General features: G+C 35.8%; 4 protein-coding genes across 5 annotated transcripts; 2 read left to right on the top strand and 2 right to left on the bottom strand.

Annotated features, from left to right (window-relative positions):
- The first annotated feature begins 4,909 nt into the window (after window positions 1–4,909).
- LOC113286921 (MICOS complex subunit MIC60-like) lies at window positions 4,910–9,693 on the top strand. The gene is made up of 12 exons (XM_026535566.1): window positions 4,910–5,069; window positions 5,253–5,313; window positions 5,405–6,085; window positions 6,796–6,933; window positions 7,057–7,209; window positions 7,319–7,396; window positions 7,697–7,789; window positions 7,912–8,031; window positions 8,149–8,226; window positions 8,375–8,554; window positions 8,974–9,075; window positions 9,200–9,693. Exons 1-12 carry the CDS (start codon window positions 5,059–5,061, stop codon window positions 9,431–9,433), a joined length of 1,929 nt encoding a protein of 642 aa, XP_026391351.1. The 5' UTR covers window positions 4,910–5,058; the 3' UTR covers window positions 9,434–9,693.
- Window positions 9,694–12,949: 3,256 nt separating this feature from the next.
- On the top strand, window positions 12,950–13,908 carry LOC113285432 (heavy metal-associated isoprenylated plant protein 23-like). Its single transcript, XM_026534315.1, has 2 exons — window positions 12,950–13,235; window positions 13,340–13,908. Exons 1-2 carry the CDS (start codon window positions 13,085–13,087, stop codon window positions 13,636–13,638), a joined length of 450 nt encoding a protein of 149 aa, XP_026390100.1. The 5' UTR covers window positions 12,950–13,084; the 3' UTR covers window positions 13,639–13,908.
- Window positions 13,909–14,865: 957 nt separating this feature from the next.
- LOC113286920 (photosynthetic NDH subunit of lumenal location 4, chloroplastic-like) lies at window positions 14,866–17,141 on the bottom strand. 2 transcript variants are annotated; one of them, XR_003329575.1, is made up of 6 exons: window positions 16,714–17,140; window positions 16,280–16,372; window positions 16,026–16,086; window positions 15,843–15,911; window positions 15,572–15,713; window positions 14,866–15,205 (listed from the first exon to the last, which is right to left on the bottom strand). XR_003329575.1 is itself a non-coding variant. In XM_026535565.1 (6 exons), the coding sequence occupies exons 1-5, from the start codon at window positions 17,074–17,076 to the stop codon at window positions 15,646–15,648; spliced, it is 654 nt and encodes a 217-aa protein (XP_026391350.1). In that variant the 5' UTR covers window positions 17,077–17,141; the 3' UTR covers window positions 14,866–15,205; window positions 15,628–15,645. The 2 variants fall into 2 exon arrangements, 1 of the variants encoding a protein (XP_026391350.1); XM_026535565.1 differs by having other exon boundaries at window positions 15,628–15,713; window positions 16,714–17,141.
- A 6,114-nt stretch (window positions 17,142–23,255) lies between these two features.
- LOC113290479 (photosynthetic NDH subunit of lumenal location 4, chloroplastic-like) lies at window positions 23,256–23,760 on the bottom strand. The gene is made up of 2 exons (XM_026540079.1): window positions 23,398–23,760; window positions 23,256–23,345 (listed from the first exon to the last, which is right to left on the bottom strand). Exons 1-2 carry the CDS (start codon window positions 23,758–23,760, stop codon window positions 23,256–23,258), a joined length of 453 nt encoding a protein of 150 aa, XP_026395864.1.
- Between the last annotated feature and the right edge of the window lie 1,861 nt (window positions 23,761–25,621).

Raw genomic sequence — 25,621 nt, 5'->3', positions numbered from 1 at the left:
AGGTATATCCAGTGGTAGGGGGCGTGGTGGCACTAACTTTACCAGTGGCAGAGGTGGTAGAGGACAGGGAACTGGCAATCAGGTTCGTGCGCACAACCTTAATATATCAGATGCAAGGCAGTCAGGTGGAGCGTACTCATCAGAAGGGTCAGGTTTGACCGGAGTAACAACAACATAGCTTCAACAGGTGCTTGAGTTTTTAAACTCAAGAAAGTCCACGCCTCAGCTCCAAGGTAAGAAGAATAAAACTGTTTGGATTGTAGACACGGGAGCTACAAACCATGTCACATATAAAAGAGATGACATGATAGAGATGAAAGATATTAAGGCATGCACTATTGGACTTCCAGATGGGAAGTATGCACTTTCTGAGAAAATAGGAACCGTTATTCTTCCTGGGGGGTTTGAGACTAGAGAATGTGCTTTATGTGCCTCAAATAACTTGTAACTTAATTTCAGTTACACAGCTTATTGATGAGATGAGATGTATTATCCAATGTACTAACAGTTTATGTCTTATACAGGACCGGTTGACGAGGAGGATGATTGGAGTGGCTGAGAGACAAGGTGGACTATATATTTTCTGTGGTGTGCCTCAAGTTGAAGTTATGGCTGTGAGTGAAGATACATATAAGCTGTGGCATCGACGTATGGGACACCCTTCAGAGAAAGTTTTGCAAAAGTTACAAGGAGTGAGTAGGTTAATAAAGAAGAATAATGATGCTTGTGATGTTTGTCCACGAGCAAAACATCATAGGAGTAGTTTTGCTAGCAGTCTCAGTAAATCCAGTTGTATTTTTGAGTTGGTTCATATAGATTTATGGGGTCCATATAAGACTCAGTCATCGTGTGGAGCACAATATTTTTTGACAATAGTAGATGATTTTTCAAGAGGTGTGTGGATTTATTTACTTCGAAACAAAACTGACGTTGAACAGACATTTCTTAACTTCATTGATCTTGTGAAACGTCAGTTTAGTAAAGAAATCAAAATTGTTAGAAGTGATAATGGAACTGAGTTTAATGCATTGCGTGGATACTTTCGAACTAATGGGATGGTGTTTGAGACATCCTGTGTCGGTACACCATAACATAATGGAAGAGTTGAGAGAAAACATCAACATATAATGAATGTGGCAAGAGCTTTGAGATTTCAAGCCAATTTCCCAATAAGGTTTTGGGGGGAATGTGCGTTGACGGCTGCATATTTAATTAATCGTACGCCTACACCTATTCTAAATAATAAAACTCCATATGAAATTTTGTTTGGAAAACAGCCTCCATATCATCAGTTGAAGGTGTTTGGATACTTGTGCTATGTACATGATCAAAGCAGTAAAGGTGATAAGTTCGCGAGTAGAGGAAAAAGGTGTGTCTTTCTTGGATATCCGTTTGGTAAAAAGGCATGGCAAGTATATGATTTAGACACGAGAAAATTTCGGGTGTCAAGAGATGTAAAGTTTTATGAACATCAGTTTCTGTATAAGACTGATATGCATGGTGTATCAAATAAGACGGCTCAGTCGAATCCAGGTTCAACTGAGGAGATTCTGTCGAGGTCTGATACTTCATCTGAGACCGATCTGACTGGTACTTCTGATGAGACGGATCAGTCCAGTCCTACTGCGTGTTGGAGGGATGATGAAGACAAGGAAGAAGAAGTATTAGCACCTCACAGCGATGCGATGGATCTTCCTGTTGCTTCAACTGAGACCTACGGTGCTGGTGATTCATCTGAGACCGAAGGCACTGGTGACTCAACTGAGACCGAAGGTGCAGGTGACTTAGTACACAACGATAGTCCGAAACAACATGAAGAAAACGTTGCTCCTAGCAATGATGTAAAAGTTGAAGGTGAGATGGGTAAAGGAAAGCGTCAGAAGATTCCTTCTAGTAGACTAAAAGTATTTGTGACGCACACCATACGAGAAAATAGTCTACCTCATCCTCATTCCACACAATCATCATCCTCAGGTACGCCTTATCCTTTGACATATTATGTTAGTTGTGATAAATTCTCTGTTGTGCATAGGAAATATCTTGCAGCTATCACAACTGGGTCTGAACCGCGCAACTTCAAAGAAGCTATGAAGCATCCAGGGTGGCGGAAAGCAATGGAAGCAGAAATTCGAGTATTGGAAGAACAAGGTACATGGGAATTGCAAGAATTGCCGTCGGGCAAGAAAGCCCTAGGGAGTAAATGGATCTACACAGAAAAGTATGATGAAAATGGGAAGTTGGTATGGCTAAAAGCAAGATTGGTTATCTTTGGAAATCATCAAGTTGAAGGATTGGATTACAAAGAGACATTTGCACCAATAGCAAAAATGACATCGGTACGTACTTTTCTAGCCGTTGCAGCAGTTAAACATTGGGAAGTACATCAGATGGGTGTGCATAATGCATTTCTTCATGGAGACTTGGAAGAAGAGGTGTATATGAAGATACCACCTGGATTTGCCAAAGGTAATCCTAATATGGTGTGTAAAATGAAGAAATCATTATATGGTTTAAAGCAGGCTCCTCGTTGTTGGTTTGCCAAACTATCAACAGCCTTGAAGAAACACGGTTTTCGGCAGGCATACTCAGACTACTCTCTTTTTACCATGACCAAGGGAGAAATGCAGCTTAATGTTTTGGTGTATGTAGATGATTTGATTGTTGCAGGGAATAATCTAGTGGAGATTAATAAATTTAAATCATACTTGGGACAATGTTTCAAGATGAAAGATTTGGGAAAATTGAAATATTTTCTAGGCTTGGAGATAGCTCGTAGTAAACAAGGTTTTTATATATGCCAGCGGAAATATGCATTGGATATTATCATGGAAACAGGTTTATTGGGAGCGAAACCTGCAGAGTTTCCAATGGAAACTAATCATCGACTTGCTTTGGTGAAGGGAGATTTGTTCAATGATGTGGAGAAGTATAGAAGACTGATTGGTAGACTGATTTATTTGTCAGTGACCAGACCCGATCTTACTTACTCAGTGCATACGCTGTCATAGTTTATGCAACAACCGAGAATAGAGCATTGGGACGCAGCACTTCGTGTGGTTAGATATTTGAAGAAGAATCATGGGCAAGGTATTTTGTTGCGTTCTGATAGTACTCTAAGTTTACATGGGTGGTGTGACTCAGATTGGGCAAGTTTCCCTTTGACTAGACATTCATTGACAGGATGGTTTGTTCTCCTTGGGAATTCACCGGTGTCTTGGAAGACAAAGAAGCAACAAACTGTTTCTCGGAGTTCCGCTGAAGCAGAATACAGGTCCATGGCGGCAGCTACATGTGAGTTGAAGTGGTTGAAACAATTACTTGGTGATTTGGGGGTTCGTCATACGCATGGAATGAAGCTCCTTTGTGATAGTCAGTCAACATTATACATTGCTCAGAATCCAGTTTTTCATGAACGAACCAAACATATACAGGTGGACTGTCATGTTGTTAGGGATGCTATAATAAAGAAGATTATATCACCTTCTTACACTCCTACGGCGGTGCAATTGGCAGATATCTTCACCAAATCCTTAGGGAAAGCACAATTTCAAGGTCTTTTGTTCAAGATGGGCATTTGTGACCTGCATGCTCCGTCTTGAGGGGGGTATTAGGAGATACGTAGTGTTTGGGCTCAAGACTGCGTCTTGAGACCTACGTAATCGGTCTGGATTCTGAGACCAAAGTGGTCAGTCCATGTAGATGGTCCGTCTAAGTGAGTAGCAAACTTGAGACTCACGTAATCGATGTCTAGAGTTTGTGTCTTGTAAAACAAGTCTGGTCTTATATAAGTTACGGCGTGATGAATGAAAAGAGGGAGAAGAAATTACCAAAAACTTGACACGTGTGTTTGTATGAGGTTGAGGAAAAGGCATGGCCAGTGTAAGCTATGCTCTAGTAGAGCAGAATTGAACTAATCGAGCTCTAAATTTAAGTTGGACTGTTCAAGCTTTAAAATATGATTGACTTGAGTCTGTCTAATATGACTCATGATGTCTATTTTATCCTTAGCTTTACATGTCATAAAATCAATACAGTTATAATAACATATTTTATAATATTACCTTAGATTACAGACCAAAAGTTTGTTCAGATTTTCGTATTGCAATACTTTTTTTTTTTTTTGTAAAATATGCCAAATCATGGGTCACAAAGACATATTTTGATACACGATGATTCTATGCCACATGACATTTGGACGACGACACGATTTAGATCTCACGACTAATATTGGCCACAAGACCCATATAGATTGTCCATAAAACTTCAACTCATGAGCAAGTTTTAGCTATATGAGATTTTTTGTTATAGTGCAAATTTCATGTCATAAAATAAATTCTAAATCAGATTTCAATTTTTTTGGTGTCAGTGTAAATTCGGTGCTATGAGGCAATTTTAAGCCACAATATCATACTTTTGGACTACACTATGTATTTTGAGTTACAGAAGATATTACAACACCCGAACCAGGAATCATCTAGCAGATATCAGTTTAAGCTATAATTCCTTTATCACATAATATATTTAAAGCCCAAGACTCATTATGGTTACATAATATTAAGTGCCAAGCAAATTTTAGAAAACCAATCAATCCTTTTTTTAAAGTTTGATTCAACTAGCTATTGTCTGGGTCAGATTCAAGAAACCAATCAATCCTTTTTTTCTATTTTTTTTTGTCCCACTATAGAAAACCTTATCAAAAAAACTCGTGATTATTATGCAAACTGTAATAATCCATGACATTCACATTACTGATCAAGCCACGTTTTCAAAAGAGTTGGTTCCACGAAAGAAACCCCGTTTACTGCCCCTCGCCGCACCCATCCGATAGTGAGTCATGTGTAGATCAGCCGACCCATGTCAGGCATAACAGAGGCACGGCCCTAAAATTACACCCATAATTCCGACTGCGACCCCTTCAACAAGCCTACAACACTTCTTCCCTCCCTCTCTCTTTCGTCTCTTCAATGGAAGCAGCAGCAGAAGGAGAATTCCATCATCTCCTCTGAAACTGAGCATAAGAATTAGGTTTTCTACATTCTGATACACAAATTCATCACGATGTTGCGAAGGTACAACACAAATTTCACAATCATTTTCAATTTTTTAATTCTAGGGTTTTTTCTAAAATAAATCTAAACCAGTATAATTTCTTTGCCATTCATTTGCTAAATTACGGTTTTCATTAACTAGTTTCAGTATAAGAATTGCATCTATGAATGGCGTACTAATTTTGATTTGGTAATTTGACATAGGGGAATGCTGGAGTCCGGCAAATCCGTTCAAAGAGTCTACAGACAAAGCAAAACAACTCAGGTATGAAGAATAATCTCTACATTAACTGAATTCTTCATTTGATTGCTTATTTTCTGATTCTTTTTTTTCTGTTTTGATTGTTGAATTGTAGTTGCCATATTTTCTTTTGTCGAGAAAAGGATTTTCGTTTAAACCTACTACTACAACACTTCAAAAACCAGCTGGTTCACCCTCACCAGCTGCTTCAGTAGGAAAAACCCCACCACCACCACCACCACCACCAACACCACCAAAAGAAGCACCTAAAACTGGTACCTGGTTGAAGATTTTTTTTGGAAGTGTTGCAGTTGGGGGTGCAGTTGCAGCCTATCAAGGTGGACATTTAGGTTATCCTTTTGTTAAAGAGGAGAAATCTTCGAATGAGTTATATAACATTGACGCTAAGAAGGATGTCGGTTTGAAGGAAGCAGGAGAGTTAGAAAAGCAAGTGGAGACGAGTAAGTTGGGGTCTGATTTGGTTAATGTTGAGAAAAATGACGAGGGTGTTGCTTTGGGCGTTCCTGATGTTCAAGGGGAATCGAATGTGTCTGCTCAAGAAGATAAGGTAATTGACCAAGAGAGTGTGGCACCTCAAGAAGATCCGATTCTTGGCGAGACTACTACTACCACTTCTTCTGAAGTATCATTAAACGACGACCTCAACAAAAGGGAAATTGGAGACTTCGTAGCATCCACAGCTGTTTCTCAAGAAACTGAGACAAATATTGTAGCTCAAGAGGCTGAGTCAATACCAACCTCACCCGATAATCTTACCTTGGAGGAGACAACAGAGGTAAGAGTACTTTGTTTCCTTTTTTTATCTATCTTGACGCTTGGTGATGCATCTAACATTTTAGTTAGTAGCTGTTATGTTCCTTTGACAACGTTAATGCATGCACATCTGAATTTGCCACCAACCAGAATAATTTTATATCAAATGTTCACTGCCTGCCATATAGAAATGTCAGATGCTTATGAAAACACTAAATATTCCAGGCAAGAACAAAACTATTCAATCATGTAAAAGATAACTCTCCAACCAACCTATGCTAAAAAACTTGAATGTTGCTAGGCCGCAAAAATACATGGACTCTAGAAATGGCAAAACACTAAGTTCTCATGTGATATTTCGTGTAATAGCAATGCTCAGAGAGACTCTTTTTAAAAGAAAGTTAATAACTAGATTAAGACAGGTACGTAATTCAGAATGCGTTGCTTGTTTCAATTGTTATGAATCTTATGATGGCTATGGCAGTAAAAATGCAATGTCGGTGATTCTCATCCCAGTGCAACATAGTTGTCAGTTATGCTCAAAGAATTATCTTCTTTCTCCTATCGCTAGTTCTGAAATCGAAACGGTTAGCTGAATAGGTTCCACCATGATTTTATATTTACTATATCAGCTTATCAATATACTAGGAATGCTTAACTTTTTCATATTGTTCTGCAAATTCATTTTACTTGACTTTAAATTCAGGATTTTGTTTTATTGTTTTCTTTCAGGCTCCTGTAGTTAATGCTTCTGAATCATCCAATGCACTTCTTGCTGAATATTCTCTCCAGAAAGATGAGGGTAGCCCAACAACTTCTTCCCATGAGAAGGTTACTGATGTATCCGTGCCTTTTTCTGAAGCAAAAGAGGTATAAACAATTAGCTTTTACCACGGTCTCTTTAACTGTAATTATGTTGTGTAAACTTGTAACCAAAGAGTTTAACAAGTTGTATAATGTCCGTATCTCTGTTGTCTGTTTTACAAACTGAAGGTGTTACTAAGCACGAGTGATGAGTTGAAGGATGCGTACATATCCAAGGATGGAAAGTTGGTTCTTGATTTCTTGGATGCCCTTCACGCAGCTGAAAGAAAGCAGTTTGAGTTAGATGCTCATGTATTTTCTGAGGAAAAGAGAATTTTGAAGGTGGATATGCTGTTTAAAGTCTAAGGCATTACAATTTATTTGACTTGCTGATTTTGCATCTCAATTTGACTATTAACTGCCTATATTTCTTTTTCATGCGGCACTATAGGAGAAGTATGAGAAAGAGTTGAAGGATGCCAGAGCCAGGCAACTCATGTATGCAGAAGAAGCTGCAATGTTGGAGAAGGTTGTAGTAGTCTTCACCATGGACATTGATAAACAATGCTACTTTATCAAATTTACATTCAGTTTTTCATGAATGTCCTGTTGTCTCTGCTTTGAGCAGCAATTAAGGTTTTTCAGAAAACATTTAGTTCGAGATATAGCTGATGGGTTCCTTTCTTTTTATCTGGAATTTTATGTTATGGTCCTTCTGGTTAGGTATATTTTGCTGGAAGTACACATGTTCTATTACCAGTGCGTGACCTAGTTCTGTATGCATTAAGTGTATGATTGTGTTGAGAGACTAATGCTGATCTGTTCTCAGGAGTTAAACAAAGAAAGGGTCAAGTTTGCAGCTAACACAAAGTTGCTTCAAGAAAAAGCAGAAGAGGATCTCAAGCGGGAACTGGAAAGAAAGGTTTATTCCTACCCCTGCGGTTAAATTCTATTATTTACTTACAGAAAGATTAAAAAAATAAATATATTGTTACATCTTATGTGCACTCGTTACACCATTTGCTAAACATGTGGTGGTGCCAGGAAAATGAAGCAGAGGCACAGTTGAATAAGATCCAAGACTTGGCAAAAGCAAAACTTGCTGCTGCTATTGCTAATGAGAAAGCATCACAGATCGAAAAGATGGCAGAGGCTAATCTTAATGTGAGTTATCTGTTGAGTTACATGCACGCAATTCTCATTCTGTGCTTTACTGGACTCCTGCAGCTACCTTTTGGTTAATAGTTAATCGATTTAGGGTGTATGGTTCTTTTGTTATAGATTAATGCCTTGTGCATGGCTTTCTTGGCGCGATCTGAAGAGTCCCGGCAGAGTCACTCTGTATACAAGCTGGCTCTGGTAACTCTTTTTTATTTCCTTCTTTGATAATGAATAAATGTTGAGTCCATGCTCCTTCCTGTAACAACCTAAGTTGTATCTTCTGTTTATTTATCTGTTCTCAAATTACAGACTTCTGCATCTGAGTTGTTTGTTTGGGGTTGTACAGGGAACACTTGCATTAGAAGATGCACTATCTAATGGATTACCTATTCAGAGAGAGGTAAATGTACTACGTACATATCTTGACGGCATTGACAAAGACTCCCTCTTGGAATTGGTCTTGTCAACTCTTCCAGAAGAAACGTTAAAGCATGGTACAGACACGCAATTTCAATTGAACCAGAAGGCAAGTGCTGAAGCTTTGAACTTCTTTTCGTCACATATAAATACTATTTTACTCTCTTTTAACAGATGTCAATCACTATATTACCCCTCCCTTTGCCTTTATGGGTTCTGTTGAGCAAATTCTTCACTGCCCTGCTTCCTTCTCTTTGTCATATTTTTTACTTTACACTTAGTCTATGTGGACATAGTTCTGCTTTTCTGAAGTAGGAAGGAATTCTTACAGAGGGATTTAACAATGGAAAACTAGTGGCAGTATTGCACTTCATCTTTGTAGAGTATCTGTTTTTCTAGTTCTAATTTTTAATCTGTGTAGTTTAGCAACCACAAGAAATTACAGTAACAAGTTTTTTTGCGAGATACCATATTTTGAAAAATAACAAAAATGAACTGTACATGTCTAATGTTTGTTTCGTCATGCAGTTTACTACATTGAAAGACACGCTCCGGCATTATAGTCTTATCCCACCTGGTGGAGGAGGCATCTTGACACATACAATCGCACATGTCGCGTCTTCTTTGAAGGTAATAATGCAGTAAATAGCAGCACTTTCTGCACAATATCACAGTTCACTTTTCATTACCCAAACCTCAAATATAGAAACTATTAACTTCCTTCTGATTATCTGAGGGTGTATCCTGTTTACAGGTTAAGGAAGATGATCCATCCGGGGACGGGATCGAGTCTGTCATCAGCAGGGTTGAGAGGCTTCTGGCCGAAGGAAAACTGGCTGAAGCAGCAGAAAGCCTAGAAAAAGGTGTCAGTGGTAGCAAAGCAGAGGAAATTGTTGGCAATTGGGTGATACAGGCAAGGAACAGGGCCATCGCAGAGCAAGCTCTTTCCGTACTTCAATCATATGCTACAGCCATCAGTCTTACATAAAGAGTAGTTTAGGGTTCTGTTTTTTCTATATGCAGCTTTTGTAGTTATTATCCCATGATATGTGGGATACATAATTTTGCTTGCCAGTTCCGGGTGGAATTTTTATTTTTTGTTACAGTCCCATTGTGCAATGCAATGGCTTTTTGTCATTGTCAGTGATATTGTCCCCGAATAAAGAAAAGAAATTCCTTTTGGCTGCCTGGTTGGGTGTGTACAAAAACATTAATAATCTCATTGGAGTTCCTGCGTCTTGATCTATAGTGTTGAATATCAGAATATTAGTAGTTTTTAATTTTTATTACTATATAATTTTATTTACTATTAAAAATGGCAATTCCAGAAGAGAACAAAACAATAACTACGGTGTTGCAAGTCGGATAATGACTCAGCAAGAAGGCTGCCAGTTTTGCTTTGAAAACCCAACAAGGCCAAAACATCTTATTTGTTGTTGCATTAGAAAATTTCACTTATTTGATGTTACCACAATAGCAGCCGGTAGTGCATGGCCATTGCTGCATTTTACCTACGCAGCATGAAGCAGCCCCTAGAAATATTGACAGCAATGTGTGGGATGAAATTCGCAACTTCAAGAAATGCCTTATCATGATGTTTGCAAAGCAAGATAAAGATGTGGTGTTCCTTGAAACTGTGATGGACATTGCAAAGCAACAGCGGCATTGCTTGGTCGAGTGTATTCCTTTACCCCGAGAAATAGCAAAGCAAGCTCCTTTATATTTCAAAAAGGCGATAGATGAAGCAGAAGATGAGTGGAGCCAACACAATGCAAAAAAAGCTGATTGACACAAGCGCGAAAGGACTACGTGGTTCAATCCCAAAGGACTTCCCTTATTTCCATGTTGAGTTTGGTCTGGATAAGGGTTTTTTGTCCATGTAATAGACGATGAAAGGCAGTTTAAGAGCAACTTCGGTATAAATGTCATCAGAGGCAATTACCTGAGGAGGACATGTACAGACGTCGTCAGAAGAATGATTGGATTCAGAATCTCAAGAGCAAGCTGTAGGACTGTTTGCCAAAGAGTTGGAACCTTTTGATTGGACCAGGCAGCTTGGTTAGCTTCTGTAATTGTTGTAGTTGTTCCATTTTCTATGTACAATAAATTGTAACTTCTTGAAACCACAACCTTTTTTGATGCACCTGTCGCAAAAGTAGGAAAAATGAAAATTCCATTTTGCCATTTCCCCTCGGCTTTGTAATTCGAGGAAGCGTAAGGTAGGAGGCAATAGGATTGAATCTAGAGTGCAGTCGAGAATGGAAAATCTATCAAAGGTCAAATTCTGCCTGAGAACTTGTTTGTTTGCAGCTGACTCGGCGCCTGAATCTGAGTCAACCCCTGACTCGGACCGAGTCAGCAGCCAGACCGTTTGTTTTCCTTTTTGAGTCAGATCTGACTCGACTTCTGACTCAGACATAACCCTTGACTCGGACTCATTTGAGTCAGGTAACAAAATACCCCTGACTCATGGGACCAAACCACTGACTCACTTATTTCCGAGTCAAATGAGTCAGATCTGACTCAAAACAAACATATTGACTCAGATCCAGATGAGTCAGGTGATTTCACTCAGATCCAGATGATTCAGATCCAGACGACTCAGATGAGTCAGGAGTAACCAAACATGGTGTAAGAAAGGATCCAATTCCTAAACAACCACTTTAAAATTTGAAGTGCATCCTATGTTGGGTAAGATACCTAGACGATTAAGAACATATAAGCTGGCATTTCTAGCCTCCAGGAAAGATCAAAGACGACTAAGAATCGGATCAATTCACGCCATCAAACCCGTTATCGGGTTAGAAGTCTTTGTTTCTCGTCTAATCTTTGCTCCCTAGAGCAAGCACTACTATGCTGGAAAATGCAACCACTATGGTTACATTCCGCTCCTGGTAATGATTTTCCTACTAAAATCTTTCAATCCTTGTGCTTGCTCCAAGTCAAACAAATCCTATATCTGACCTCAATAAAATACATTTAAGAATAATTCTTTCGAAGCAGTTGCCATTGGATTGGATAATGTCAAATACCATTCTTACACGAGTGAGTGCATTTCAATTTGCAACAAAACAATGAGATTGGGGAACCAAAATTATGGAATCCACTAACTTGAAAGAGAAAAAAGACATAGAATCTATAGTCAGCAGCATCCTCTTTCTTTCATTTCGTTAATGGCAGTTCCTGCACCAGAAGTAACTTCACCACTGTTTTCATGGTCCACTTCTTTGTACTTGGAATTCCAAAAAAAAAAACATCTATTTGAATTTTGAAGCATCACATCCATTCTGCCAAGACACTACCTATCTACCATATGTAGTGTCATAGACTCCAACAGCCATAAACACACACATAGCTTAAAAATTGGACACAAGTAACCTTCAATTATTGAAGAACCACATCAAAGTCAGGGAAAAAAGATCTGTCACTTCTCTCACTGAAAGCCACATTAGCTGCTTCCCCATGCTTGGATTTGGATCAATTGCAAAGAAATGGTTGATGCATAAAGTGTTAATCCCATTACATTTTAAAGAAATCAAATCAGTCTACCTAAATGGTGGTTGGTTTATATCCTAATTAAGATATAGTACAATTTTAATGGTGACTCAACATTATTGTGCTTGTTTTTGCTGGCATGTTATGAGCTTGATTTTACAAGATTGCTAGGAGGGGTATTAGTTTACTTTGGGGTTTACCAAATTGTCTAGATAAAACATTCTTCACCTTTGAAATGGTACACCCCAAAGCAAATTGAGATCCCCTATTAGCATTCTAGCCCTAAAAGTACTAAACTTTTCGGTGTAAAATACTAGTATGGCCCAATAATGTACTTAAGAATTGAGAAAGCTGTGATTAATCAGATGAATGTATTTTGTCTCATTTACCAAGAGATTTAACCTAATTTTGCTTTCTTTGATTCTTTTGGGAAGTGGTGGTAGTGGCATCACTTTTGATGTTTCTCTTTTGGTTTTTTCCAAAGTTTTTATGAGAAAAGAGATTCAGGAACATAAACTAAGTACAAAGGTTTTATTACTGTACTAATACAAACCCCTTTAGGTTTCAGGAAGTGTCAACCTTTTGTTTTCCCATCCAAAAGAAAAAGAAAAATTCAATTCAATATTCCTCAACTGTCAAGGATTTTTCACTGTGGCTGCCGATACCCAACTAGCTTAACAACAATGACATCCTTGCAGATGAGATGACTCTCAAGTAGGTGGACAGTGTTGTGAAGTAGTATTATTTACCCACAAATGAAATCAAACTCGTCTAAACAAAAACTTAATAAAATTTCAGAATAATATTTAAGAACTTGAACACATTTAAGTTCAAATAACGTTAGCATCAGATATTTTCTAACACGGATACTCGTAATCAGTTATTGGTTAAAAAAAAAAAAAACTCCCCAGCAATAGCCAAAGTAATATCAGATGTATTTTACTGTTTCTTTCTCTCACACCTATCCATGCTTTTCCACCCTATAAATATATGTAACCAGCCCAAGGACCAACCCAAGAAATCTTCCCATTGCCAGCATTTCACTCCTTTTGCACTTCTTCAGCTCTTTCTTGAGTGTCATTCTTTCAAAGAAAAATTTAACTTCAATCTTCATTTGCAAATTTTCTCAGAAGAAACACACATAATGGGTGTTGGATATACTTTAGATTATTTATCTGGTTTACTAGGCAATGGACACAAGAAAAGGAGACAAATGCAGACAGTTGAACTCAAAGTTAGAATGGATTGTGAAGGATGTGAACTTAAAGTTAAGAATGCTCTTTCTTCAATGAGAGGTAAAATCCTTCCCTAAGATAATTATGTGTTGTTTTTATTTTTCCACCGGTCTGTAGGAATTACGATGCTAACGACGATATTATGGCTTGTTTGTTTTAAACAGGAGTAAAGTCAGTGGAGATTAACAGGAAAGAACAAAAGGTGACAGTAAGTGGATATGTAGAAGCAAACAAGGTATTAAAGAGAGCTCAATCCACAGGAAACAAATCTGAAGTATGGCCTTATATTCCTTACAACTTGGTTATGAATCCTTACACTGCTCAAGTTTATGACAAAAAAGCACCACCTGGTTATGTTAGAAAAGTTGACAACACTACTGCCACAACCACAATGAATTACCAAGATGATCACTATATTGCCATGTTTAGTGATGATAACCCCAATTCTTGCTCCATCATGTAAACTGCTTCAGACAAGAAAAGTTTGTGGGATTTTCTTGATTTAGCAGTCTAGGTTCAGGGTTCAGGCTAGCTTAACTAATTATGTAAAAGTCCAATCAGTTTATGGGCTATTATTACCTCTAATTCATATGTAAAACTCCAGTCAGTTTCTCTGATGTAGTACAAGTAAATAATGATGATTAAAATGGGGTTGTGGTAATCAGAGACTTTGCAGGTATGTTGTTGTGATGGACATGACAAGACAGAATGAATGAAGTTATTTTCTTGAGTAGTCTCAAATCAATCACTCTGTGTAACATTGGTCAAGTCAAACAAGTTTTATCTGACTTGGTGACCTTTTGCTTGAACATTTATGCATGCCCCCAGTCAGACATTTCAATAAAATACACACTGAAATCTGAGTGACACACTATTCAAATTCAGATGCCAAGCTATATTAGCTGATACAAGAAGAGGAAAAGAAGACCAGCTTGTGTATGGTTTTCATTGGGCACCTCTCATTATCATCTAAATCTTTCCATTTTTCTCAATGTTGGGACTTGGAGTAGCTTTTGTTTTTTTGTTTGAAAACTAGAGATTCTGCAATAGTCATGCATACATATCTAGGTGCCTTTAACATGTCTACATCTGATCACATGAAGATGACTCCATGAGAGCCAATAATTCAAGCTCAATAATTTGAAGAAAACTACATGAAAGTAAATGAGGGTTCGGAGTTTAACGGTTGCTATTGACGCTGATAACTTTCTATCGAATTATCTGACGTATGAGATTTCGACGGTGAGTTACACCTAGAATCCTTAGATATGTATATGAAAGTAAACACATAAACAGCTGAAGAGACGAAAAGATAATTCTTAAACAAAGAAAGCATCAAAGTAGAAGCAAATCCTACAAACTACAAAGTAAAGACGGAAATCACATGGCTAAAAGGTGACTAAAAGTGGATTAATAGTTTCTTAATTGATCAAATTCGATTTATGCACACCTTAAAGAAGTGAATAATTTCATTAGACGCATAAAAGGAGTGGAGCAAAAAAATATGTTTAAGCATATGCTTCGACCAAATCTAATATTTTGTGATTTCTTATGACTTTCTGTGTTAATGTTTTTCACTGTTTCGAGATTAAAATTTGTTCATGACTGACAATGGAACACTATAAGGGTGGGACAATGTATTGCGGGCAAGATAAAGAATAGCCAAGTCACGGAAATGGGACATTGGAAGCTTCAAAAGCAAAAGGAGACCAGATTAAATGGACAATGTGTGAAATAAAATTCGTATGGTAATGAGATACAGATAATTTAGAGGAAAGAAGCTTCAATTAGCTGCTAAACAGAAGGAACTTCACATATAAATGGATAACAGTAAATTATTATTAACAAGGTATCAACTTTATGTTGTACCATATCTACACTTACAGAATGTGAGATGGCTCACTAGTGATATAACATGATGATCTCCAAGAATCGTTTATCCGTGGTTGAGTTTGACAGCAACCGTAATCCTCCTCTGCTTAATAAACTGCGATCCATAAAGCACTGGACTCCATTATGCTTTTAAGACTCTGAAATTCAAATAACAGACAGCCCAATACCAAAACTATTTGAGTGAAATAGATAATACCAACTTATAGAAAAGCATCGAATCGAGTTGACAGTGGAACTACTAGACAAGAAAGAAACGAATATGTGGAAGTCATTTGGGCATAACATGGTTCTAATCAAGGAGAGAACAAACATATGTATCTAGCATGAGTGCTTGAGGGATTTGTGACCAGTTGACTGTTTGGTGTTGGGTTGTTAGGATAACTCAACTGCCCAATTACAGGTGCCATATAGATTGCACCAGAGTTGACCCTTAAACCTCAGGCATCATAACATATGGAAGAACTCATAAAGGATAAGCAGAGTAAGCAGGGGAAGAAGCTCACTGGGATGGGCCATTGCCAATTCTTGTCATTCTACTTGCTATTCTATAAATTGGTACCTCTGCAGTTTTAAATTTTCACTTGTAAACTCCTACAAAGTTAATGTCGTAGGTAAGAGTCGCATTCGCAGGTATGTTGCATTCACCTGTGTAAAGAAGATAATTGGGAGGTGTTAACAATTTGTAAATCCTCCAAGTATTCATCGATTTCTATTTAGGTGATTTTGGTAACAGATAACCATTAGAACAATGCAATAGATATAAAAAAGTTTCACCTCCGAAGCATCCTGCAGGTTCAGGTCCATATGCTAATGCTGGAGGAATCTGAAGTTTACGCCTCCCTCCTGCAGGCAAGTGAAGGATAGCTTTAGATTTATTTATCCTACAATTACAGAAACATATCAAGAAAAGATCAAAAAGTTCACAAAATTAACAGCTCTTGTTGTTTGCAAGCATACCAACAGCCATCGGAGCCACACCTTCACCTCCTCCAATCCCTTGGTCCAGCCCCTTAATCACCTGCAAACATGATTATAGAGTACTCGTTTCACTATCACTAAGTTATAAATCAGTTCACCATACATTTCTTGTAACATTTTTTTCCACTTTATCTCAACCAAACATATCTGCTAGTAACCACCATTCTACATCTAAGCATGTTGGCTTTAAGCTGGCAATGAAACACTTAATATTGAGCCCAATCAGCAAATACCTTGCCAACACCAATGCGCATTGTGAGATATCTTCCACGTTTATAGCTGCTATCAAACACTGTTCCATCTGCAAACCTTGCAGTGTAGTGAATCTGCAAATTCAAAATGAAGCACAAAACATGAACAAATTTCAAAGGCTATTCATTTGCAAACTCAATGGCTTCCACACGTTCATAACATTTTCGGATTTTCCACATCTGTAAAAGAATCCAAAGGCCTTATTCAATTAGCAAGAAACATAATGCGATTTTGGCGAAATCAGCAACGATGCATCTCGGCAAAATGATGTGCTCTAGTACAATCCAATTTTCATTAGCCCCAAAAATTTCATGTCTAAAGTGATTGTAATAAGCAATTCATAAATTAAAACTAGACCCATTAAACTTAATCCATGAACAAATAATTTCAAACCAAAAAATTCATCAACATTTACATTAATAAGTTCACCAAGTGGAGCATTATCACCAAACCCAGGAGAAACATCACAATAACCCAACCCTGATTTAGCGTAATTGAGTTCACAAGGAGGTTCACCAACAGTAGCATAATACTCAATTCTAGTAGCATTTGCTTCTAAAGGAGCACCAATCACCATAGCTGATGTCAAAATCCCCAAACCCAAAGTAAAAACCTCTCTTTTTGCAACAGTAATCGCTTGTGACAAACCTCCATTAGAATCAGAAGAACAGTAAATGGTGGGTTTTAAGGTTAATGAAGAAATGGGCTTTGGTTTTAGACCTTGATTAAGTATAAAATTAGGTTTAGATACTGAGTTTGTTAATGTTGAGATCACCATTTTTCTTCTCTGTCCTTTCTCTGGATTTTCTCTTCCTATCTTCTGTTTGTGGTTCTCAAAACTGAATTTCTAACGGCATTAACATGGGGGCAAAAATGTAGTTTACCGAATTTTCCTATGGGCTTAACTGGGCTAAGTACATCTCCGGGCTCAGGCGTGTTTAGGGAGATGTTTCTCGGATTGTCCGAGGAACAAATGAGAAATGCCGATAACTTCTATGTGTAACGTTTTTTATTTAAGGGCTTTTGAATATTCTTCCAAGCACACAATACTGAAAAGATTTTGAACTATAATTTTGGGCATACCAAAATCTTCCAAGGCATACTGAATGAAGACAAAAAAGATTGTGAAATAGCAAAATCAGATAACCCCTTAACCCAAAATTTTTTAATGGAAAATCTGCCCTTTACGTATTAGTGTTAATAATCTTGATTAGTGATTAAATATTTTGTTTAGTGATTAAAATAATTTTCAGAATTATAAGAGTTGTTTAGATGAAAAATTTGAGGAGAAAGTGAGAAAATTCTAATTCTTGATTCAATGGAGGATGAGGAGGATCATCATTCATCTAAAAAACCTAGGAAAATACATATCAACTACAACAATAATCCAAAAATGGCTGATTTCTTAGATTATGAGAATGATTTTACACCCACTCAAACTCAAGCTCAAACTCAAACACAAACTCAAGATGATGATTTTTATGAGCCAAATCCTGATGATGAAGACATTGATGAGGAACCCAATGCTTCTAATACACAGGTACACTTATATCCTATACTTAATCTCACTTCTATAGCTCTCAATTATCAAAAGTTAGGTTTTTTGAATCATGGTTCGGCGAAACAGGTTGAGGTTCGGCTCACATCTATGAGCCGAATCTACCAATTGATGAACGGTTCGGCTTACTGAATCTGTTTACTGCATGTGCCGAACTGTTTGCTAGACACTAGTTCGGCTTATATGAAAGTTTCATAGTAAGCCGAACAACATCCTGAATAGCTCGGAAAAAAAATAATTACCGGTTCGGCTTATATTTCGAAAATCGTATGAGCCGAACATCAATTTGTTATTTTTTGGGTTAAAATATTGTTATTGGTTCGGAACATATTGAGAATATCGTAATAGTCGAGCCTCATTAATGTGCTAGGTTCGGCACATATTATGATTATCGAATACGCCGAACCCCTATGCATCTCTATCTGTGACTAGGTTCGGCTTGAAATTTCATGAAATTTCATGCTGAACTGTTCATATACACTTACAGGAAGCTTTTGTGAAGAACAGTTCGGCTAAAAACGCAACTCAATTTTGAGCCGAACCCAACACTGTAACCGTCATTTAGTCGATGAAAAACAGCAAATAGGAGATTGGGTTTGTAAAACTTGCTTTTTTATCCTCATTTCCGGAGTTGGAGATGCAGTTGGTTCAATTTCTGGTTCAATTGGTGGTTGATTTTCAGTTTCTACACCTTCATCTTCAATTGGTTCTTCTTCTTCAATTGATGGATTAGAAGACGATTTGGTTTGCCTAGTCCCTGCTTTTCTTTGTAAGAGTCATTATGTGGTTGAGTTTAATCGACGATCAAATTTTTACGAATCGACAATTAATCACGATGATGAATTTTTTTTTCGCAGGAGGGGGAAGAGTTCGGCTAGAGGAGGAGGAGGAAGAAGAGATGGTAAGGGAAACTGATTTTGATTTTTTAGAAAATTGATTTTAGATTTTTGTATTAAGGGTATATAGGTAATTGAACTACCCATAGGGTACCCCTTATAAGGTCACCCAAGATGGGACTATTGTTTTGTATGCCTAGAAAGATTTTGGTATGCCCAAAATCAGGGTTCAAGATTTTCTTACATCACCGTTGAATATTCGCATTTTTGTTTACTGTTAATATGCTTATTGTAAACTACTGTTATGTTGCTCATTTGGTTTTATAAATTGCTTGGGCCAGGAAAGTCATAAAATCCAAGTAAGTTTGAGTATTTTATTGGGTAATATGCTTTTTTTTTAACTCATTATTTTACTAGCAAATGAATTTTTCATAGGTTTTATATGTTGTTTTTATTTGATTGATGATACTTTTTTTATATAATTACGAAGAAATGTGTTAGCAAAATTGAGAGATCTTTCTTTTTGATTGAAGGAATTAGATATCTTAAGTAGACCATCACGGGAAATTTGATTCTGACGACCAAGTAAATGTATATGTTTGTTTTCGTGTTAAAGGTTTAACGTAACTTGCCACATAAACCGGATAAACGTGTGAGAACTGAAACAACAACTCAAATCTAAGATTAATCGGGTTGAGTTTTCGGTTTTCATAAATGAGGTGTGATTCGAAAAGGCTAAAAATAATCCCCTAACCTCGACAATAACTGATAAAGCAATTATATGGTAAACGAAAAGGAACCCGTTATTCTGAAATTGAAAAAATAAAGTTCGGTAATTCTTTCGAATACCAATCTATCTTTGCTTATATAGTCTGGTATTTCTTGTTGTACACTAGTTAATGTCATTAAAATCGAAATAATTTTACTCGAGCTTTAAGAATTAACAACATAAATTCAAATAGTCATGCGTGATTTTTTAAAACTTATATGTAAGTATTTTGTTTCATAAACTACTCTATTCGATAAATTCACAATTTTTTTAGGATTAGGAACATTCTAATAGCTTTTATTAATTATTTTCATGAAAGTCTTATTTAATAATAATAAATTATTATTACCTAAAAAGGGGTTATGATATTTATTAATTATTAAAGCAACCAATGTAATTATAATTATATTAGGGGTGATTTTGATCAACCAAATAAGCTAACTAATATATTAGGCTTTCGTTTTAATTAGGTGGATCTCAAGGATTTGTATATTATTATTATTATTTGACTTAATAAAAAAAAAACTTTCTAAAAGCACTATAAAATCTAATTTATCCAATTGTTTGTTGCTTATTGTTTTTCTATTAGGTTCTGCTTTTGGAGTTACTTGGATATCTGATAGAATTAAGTAACACTATATTATGGAGGTAAATAAAATTAGCTAAAATTTAGATTACGATCAAATACAATTTATATTTCTATATTCATTAATTCGATATAACATGTTAAGAAATTATATACCATAATATCTAATGAAATATAAAGTATTTATTATGATTTTTCAGGGAAGAAAAGATTTTCTTATTAATGCATATGATGATACAAACATCTCCAATTTCGATTTTAAATTGCTGGAGTCTGCAAGTGATTATAATTGTTCAACCAACAAGTGAGTTAAACACCTTTGGCAAATATATGGTCATGAAGTTCAAAAATTTATTTAAATTTATACTAATTGTTTAATTCTTACAGATAAATTTACCAGCTTTGAGTTCGATAATGTCGATTGCATTTTAAATACCGAAAGTTACGAGCATTTGGATTATTCAATGTCCAAACAAAGATTGATAAACACATCATTACCAACATCAGAATCAACAAGTGAGCGGGGGCAGATAACGTTGATGAGTCCAACTATCGACCCTGAATTTCCATTAGTTTCCATGGTACGTGCATATAATAGACTGAGCTTTGTGATAATTAGGTAACAGTTATATGTCATATACGTTTGTGTTTGCACTCAAGGAACTATGACTAACAATGTTGAATTATTTTTACCTTGAAAATTAGCCCCAACTCAACCTTAGTGACGACCAAGAGTTATCATTTCGTCATATGGAAAGAGATCAAGCACCCTCCGTTAACCATCAGGGTCAAGGGGAACAAATTCCTGATTTAGAACCATTGGGTCCATATAGGTAAAATATATCCGCTTTATTAAAAAAGACGACATGTTTAGTATTTTCTGTTTAATAAAAAAGATAAGCGTGTTTCTCTTTTATGTGTAGCGTTATACAATTATATTGTTTATCATTTAAATAATAGTATTTTTCTTTATTTGTGAGCATGGGCTAATTGATTATATTATTTTGCTTATCATCAGTAATGATGACGAATTTTTTATAAATATGGCGGATGATGAAATTAAAAATATAACATTCGAACTAGAAGAAGTTGAAAGGATCACTGGATTCAATCGAAATAACTACCATGGTTCCTCTTCATCATCACGGTCGCTAGTGCCACTGATTTCTCAGTATCCGGCGACGAAAACTCTATGCCTTGAAACTTCTTCAACTGTATGTTCTTTGATCAACCGTGTTTATACTAATTGAAGTTTATCTAACCGTTTTAGTTTAAGTCTGATTAATGAATCATAATGTCAATTAGTTTTGATTAACTACTTTCAGCAGCCAGAAGTTATCGAATTAACAAATGCGCCAAAAGTTATTGATCTAACTGCAAATAAAAATAGAACATCAGCATCAAATGTAATTGGCGTGGATAAAAAAGCTTATCCACGGGATAATCCAAATGATCAAGTATCAATTCATGAGCGATGTTTCAACCAACCTGATAACTCTGAGCAGTCTATTCATCCAAATTATTATGACAATCACAACCAAAACCAACCACAACAACAATCCGCTAATCGTCCAAGGTGAATAATATTTTGTGTTATTTAGCATGTTCTTAATTTTAAATGAATGTTACTTAAAGATATTCTTTTGATTTAATTTCAAATATAGGTTTCAACCTTTGACAAAGATAAGCGAAAACAAAAAATATACATTTGTGCCGAGAATAAAAGATCTATAGGGATTTCCCTAACATATGAGGTATGCAGATTCAACCTATATGACTAGTAAAATTAACACAAACGTATAATCATATATCATCAATGCGGATATGTATGGACAAATTTTTTATCTTTAAAGAGTTAATTTGACCTTTCTAAATGGACAACCAAATTCGAAGTTCTTCACCTACGTATGTTAGACGTGAAGAGTATTTGTATTTATCTTGCTTCTTTTTTCTCTTTTCCAATATATGTGCATAGCGCGAAAGCAAATAATTTGCGTTTACAAGATCCGTGGTTAAGAAAAGATAAGTACAGGAGATTGCGTTTTCAACCCACAACCATACCATTGACTAGTAGCCAGTCGACCCAAGAAGTCAAAGACTGGCTTCGGTTGAACCAGGTGCTGACCTTAATTCTTTTGAAACCAATATGAAAAAAAAGACTATTATTATTATTATAAATTTAATTAAATGTCATGAAAATTTTTCATTCTTTTCTAGTCTTTTTTGGAGTTAACCAACTAATTAAGTAAATGAAAAACAGGAAATTCTTAAAAATAATACACCCGAGCATACTCACATTCCAAAACCTATTTATCCTAACAATGCAAATGCTTACTCTAAGGTAACTCTCTGTACCTTAATATCAATTAAGCATTTCTTTTCCTGTTGAAATTATATAGAAAAAGTAAATTTTATTTTTGGCAAAACTTGATTTTAATTAAGGAACCGAGAGGAAAGTCGTTAACGAGCAATGGTCATGGCATTCCGAACTCGAAGGAGAATACAATGTGATTTAGTATGATTATTTTAGCTTCATTTTAGCAATATACTATTTTTAGTACTCGATTAAGCTTTTGTTTCTTAAATGCACGGGAATAACTCTATAAAGATCGAGGTTTATGACCCTAAATACAAGAGTTTAGGTTTACATGTCAACCCACATTTGAGGCTGTTAAACTTAAAAAAGCCTTCAAGTAAGTCTGATTCTATATTTTCTTTACTTTTTCAAAAGTCTATTTTAAAATATGTTAATTTGTATTACCAAGTATTTATAATAAGGAGTTACCTGTAAATTATTTGGGTACTGATTTTTTTTCTTCTTTTTATCTGGAGAAAAAAGAAAGGATGGAGACGACGAGGGAAAAAAAGCATGACCACCAAATTGAGTTATAGAACAAAAAAAATAAAATCCGGATGTTTTACACCTATAATAATATTACTTGAATCATAATTCTCATGTCTTTAAGCAAAGCCAAGTCATTCTTAGGTGGGCACATTTCTATGCTCCGCGTAGTTGTTTTGTACGCCACTTCAAAAGACTTAATGATTTTTAACAAGCTCAGATCCATGTCCGTAAAAAAATCCAAAGGCCATATTAGCAAGAAACATAATGTGATTTTGGAGAAATCGATAATGATGCATCTCGGCGAAATGATATGCTCTAATACAATCTAATGTTTCATTATCCCCAAATATTTCATGTCTAATGTTAATCAAACATTTTTAGACTACTTGCACCATCAAGATTCATAAAGTTATTGTAATAAGCAATCCATAAAATAAAACTTAACCCAGTAAGCTAAATACATAAAGAAATAAGTTCAAACCAAGAAATTCATCAAAGAACTTACATTAATAAGTTCACCAAGTGGAGCATTATCACTAAACCCAGGAGAAACATACCAATAACCCAACCCTGATTTAACATACCTCAATTCACATGGTGGTTCACCAACAGTAGCATAATACTCAATTCTAGTAGCATTTGCTTCCAAAGGAGCACCAATCACCATAACTGATGTTAAAATCTCCAAACCCAAACTCCAAATCTCAATTTTTGAAACAACAATCGCTTGTGACAAACCTCCATTAGAATCATAAGAACAGGAAATAGTGGGTTTTAAATTTATTGAAGAAATGGGTTTTGGTTTTAGACCTTGATTAAGTACAAAATTAGGTTTAGATACTGAGTTTGTTAATGTTGAGATCACCATTTTTCTTCTCTGTCCTTTTTCTGATTTGCTATTAACTTGAGGGAAAAAACGTAATTTACAGTATTTTCCTAAGTATGAGTATTTTTTTTTGGTGATATTCTTTCTATTATACTAACAATTTATTTTCTCACGGATTTTTTATATGTTGTTTGATGAAACTTTCCCAATAAGTATTTATTTATAACATATTTGAAGAATATTTGGAGAGATTAAAATGTGATGATTTGAAGAAAATTGTAGCATGATTCATTGATGGTGAACTTTTTTATACAATTTGATATGTGTATGCAGAAATAAATGCGTTGGTAAATCGAGAGATTTTTTTTTGAGTGAAGGAGCTACATATCTAAGTACATGACTATGACTAGTAATATTGAAATATAATTTCGCCGACCAAGCAAAATTGGTGCTCATAAACAGGATAGATCTCTAATGATGGAGATAATTGAAACAGAGGGAGAGAAATTAGAGGGTTAGAAGAAGAATTAGACGAATTAGAGGAGGGAAAGAGAGAGCAGACGATAATTGGGAAAGAAGAATATTAATTCATTTCATTACTTAATTGCCTGTATTATAACATTCACTCGGCCTAAATAGCAGAAACGCTAATCATAACAAAAGTACCCAGTTTACCCTTATAATAATAATAAACTTCCTGAACTACCCCTTTCTCACAACCCAGGTTTATGACATTACTTCCGTGTTAAAGATTTAATGCAACTTTCCACGTAAATGAGATTAACATGTGAGAACCATAATAAAGTACATACTCAAACCCGAGCTTAATTATTCAGAGTTTTCGGTTTCTGTATACGCAGTGATTCGAAAAGGTTAAAAATAATAGCCTAACCTCTCACCAGTAAGTCATAAAGCATTCATATGGTAAACGACAAAAAAATCGTGATTCTGGAACTGAAAAATAAAGTTTGGTAATAATCTCAAATAAGAATGTGTCATTTCATATGTAGTTTAGTTTTCCCTGTTGCACACTAGATAATGTCATTAAACTCGAAATAATTTTAGTCAAGCATTTTTTGAAACTGGGAGATTCTATTAGACTAGATTTCTATGAGTACAAAAGTTTGCATCCTCTTGCATTTGAACAAGAATATCGTCTGGAGGAGCTAATAACCAAACACTGCTTAGTCTATCTATTATAACTAATTTTGATATAATATTTGCTGCTTTATCTTGTCTTTTGGTGCATAACTATATTGCCTAGAGTTAAATGATTTAAAAATATTCTTAATATCAAGAATCAAATTATGAATTCTCCAGTCTATGCTGAAGCAATCTTTATTCACTACTCTACAACCAACTTTGAATCCATTTCAAACTCTACTTTCTCCTAATTTTGCTCTATTTCCCACTGCTTTGCCTCCCATAAAGCTCTGCATTTAGCTTGCTGAGGATTCCAAGCATCTGCTAAGTAGATGCATTTAGATCCTTTGTGTGTACCTGCAAAATCATGAAGGATTATAACTATGCCACATGTTTTGTTACTGTTAAGAAAAGAACCGCCAGAATTAATTTTAAGAGAACCCCTTAATGGGGGTTGCCAATGCAGATTAACTCTTGACTGCAGAGAAGGTTGCTTTGCTAGAGTTGAAGGTTTATTGCCAAGCTATTTAAATTTTTTCCAGCTTTTCAGAATGATATTATCTGGAGTTGAGTACCCCTTTGAACACTTTGTTACATTTAGCCGACTGAATGCACCAATTAAGAGTATTACACACTTCCTCTTCTTGAATATGATGTACTAAGAGTTTTTCTATCCAACCACAAAACCAATCCACCAGATCACTATTGTATTGAGTATGTATTCCCATTAGCAAACCATACTTCCTTAGAAAGATCTGCA

This window comes from Papaver somniferum, chromosome 6 (assembly GCF_003573695.1).
Source record: "Papaver somniferum cultivar HN1 chromosome 6, ASM357369v1, whole genome shotgun sequence".
Classification (NCBI taxonomy): Eukaryota; Viridiplantae; Streptophyta; class Magnoliopsida; order Ranunculales; family Papaveraceae; genus Papaver; species Papaver somniferum.
The sequence above is the reverse complement of the archived record's forward strand: the minus strand, read 5'-3'. Positions and strand labels throughout refer to the sequence as shown.

What these genes read in the sequence shown, in the direction of transcription:
- LOC113285432 (XM_026534315.1), top strand. Translation starts at nt 13,085, where the DNA reads ATGGGTGTTGGATATACTTTAGATTATTTATCTGGTTTACTAGGCAAT. An exon ending in TGCTCTTTCTTCAATGAGAG is followed by an intron (nt 13,236 to 13,339) that starts GTAAAATCCTTC and finishes TGTTTTAAACAG; the next exon opens with GAGTAAAGTCAGTGGAGATT.
- LOC113286921 (XM_026535566.1), top strand. An exon ending in AAGCTGCAATGTTGGAGAAG is followed by an intron (nt 7,397 to 7,696) that starts GTTGTAGTAGTC and finishes ATCTGTTCTCAG; the next exon opens with GAGTTAAACAAAGAAAGGGT. An exon ending in CTGTATACAAGCTGGCTCTG is followed by an intron (nt 8,227 to 8,374) that starts GTAACTCTTTTT and finishes GGGGTTGTACAG; the next exon opens with GGAACACTTGCATTAGAAGA.
- LOC113286920 (XM_026535565.1), bottom strand. Translation starts at nt 17,076, where the DNA reads ATGGTGATCTCAACATTAACAAACTCAGTATCTAAACCTAATTTTATA. An exon ending in TGTGGCTCCGATGGCTGTTG is followed by an intron (nt 15,912 to 16,025) that starts GTATGCTTGCAA and finishes ACTTGCCTGCAG; the next exon opens with GAGGGAGGCGTAAACTTCAG. An exon ending in ACCTGCAGGATGCTTCGGAG is followed by an intron (nt 15,714 to 15,842) that starts GTGAAACTTTTT and finishes TTCTTTACACAG; the next exon opens with GTGAATGCAACATACCTGCG.
- LOC113290479 (XM_026540079.1), bottom strand. Translation starts at nt 23,760, where the DNA reads ATGGTGATCTCAACATTAACAAACTCAGTATCTAAACCTAATTTTGTA. An exon ending in CACTTGGTGAACTTATTAAT is followed by an intron (nt 23,346 to 23,397) that starts GTAAGTTCTTTG and finishes TTATGTATTTAG; the next exon opens with CTTACTGGGTTAAGTTTTAT.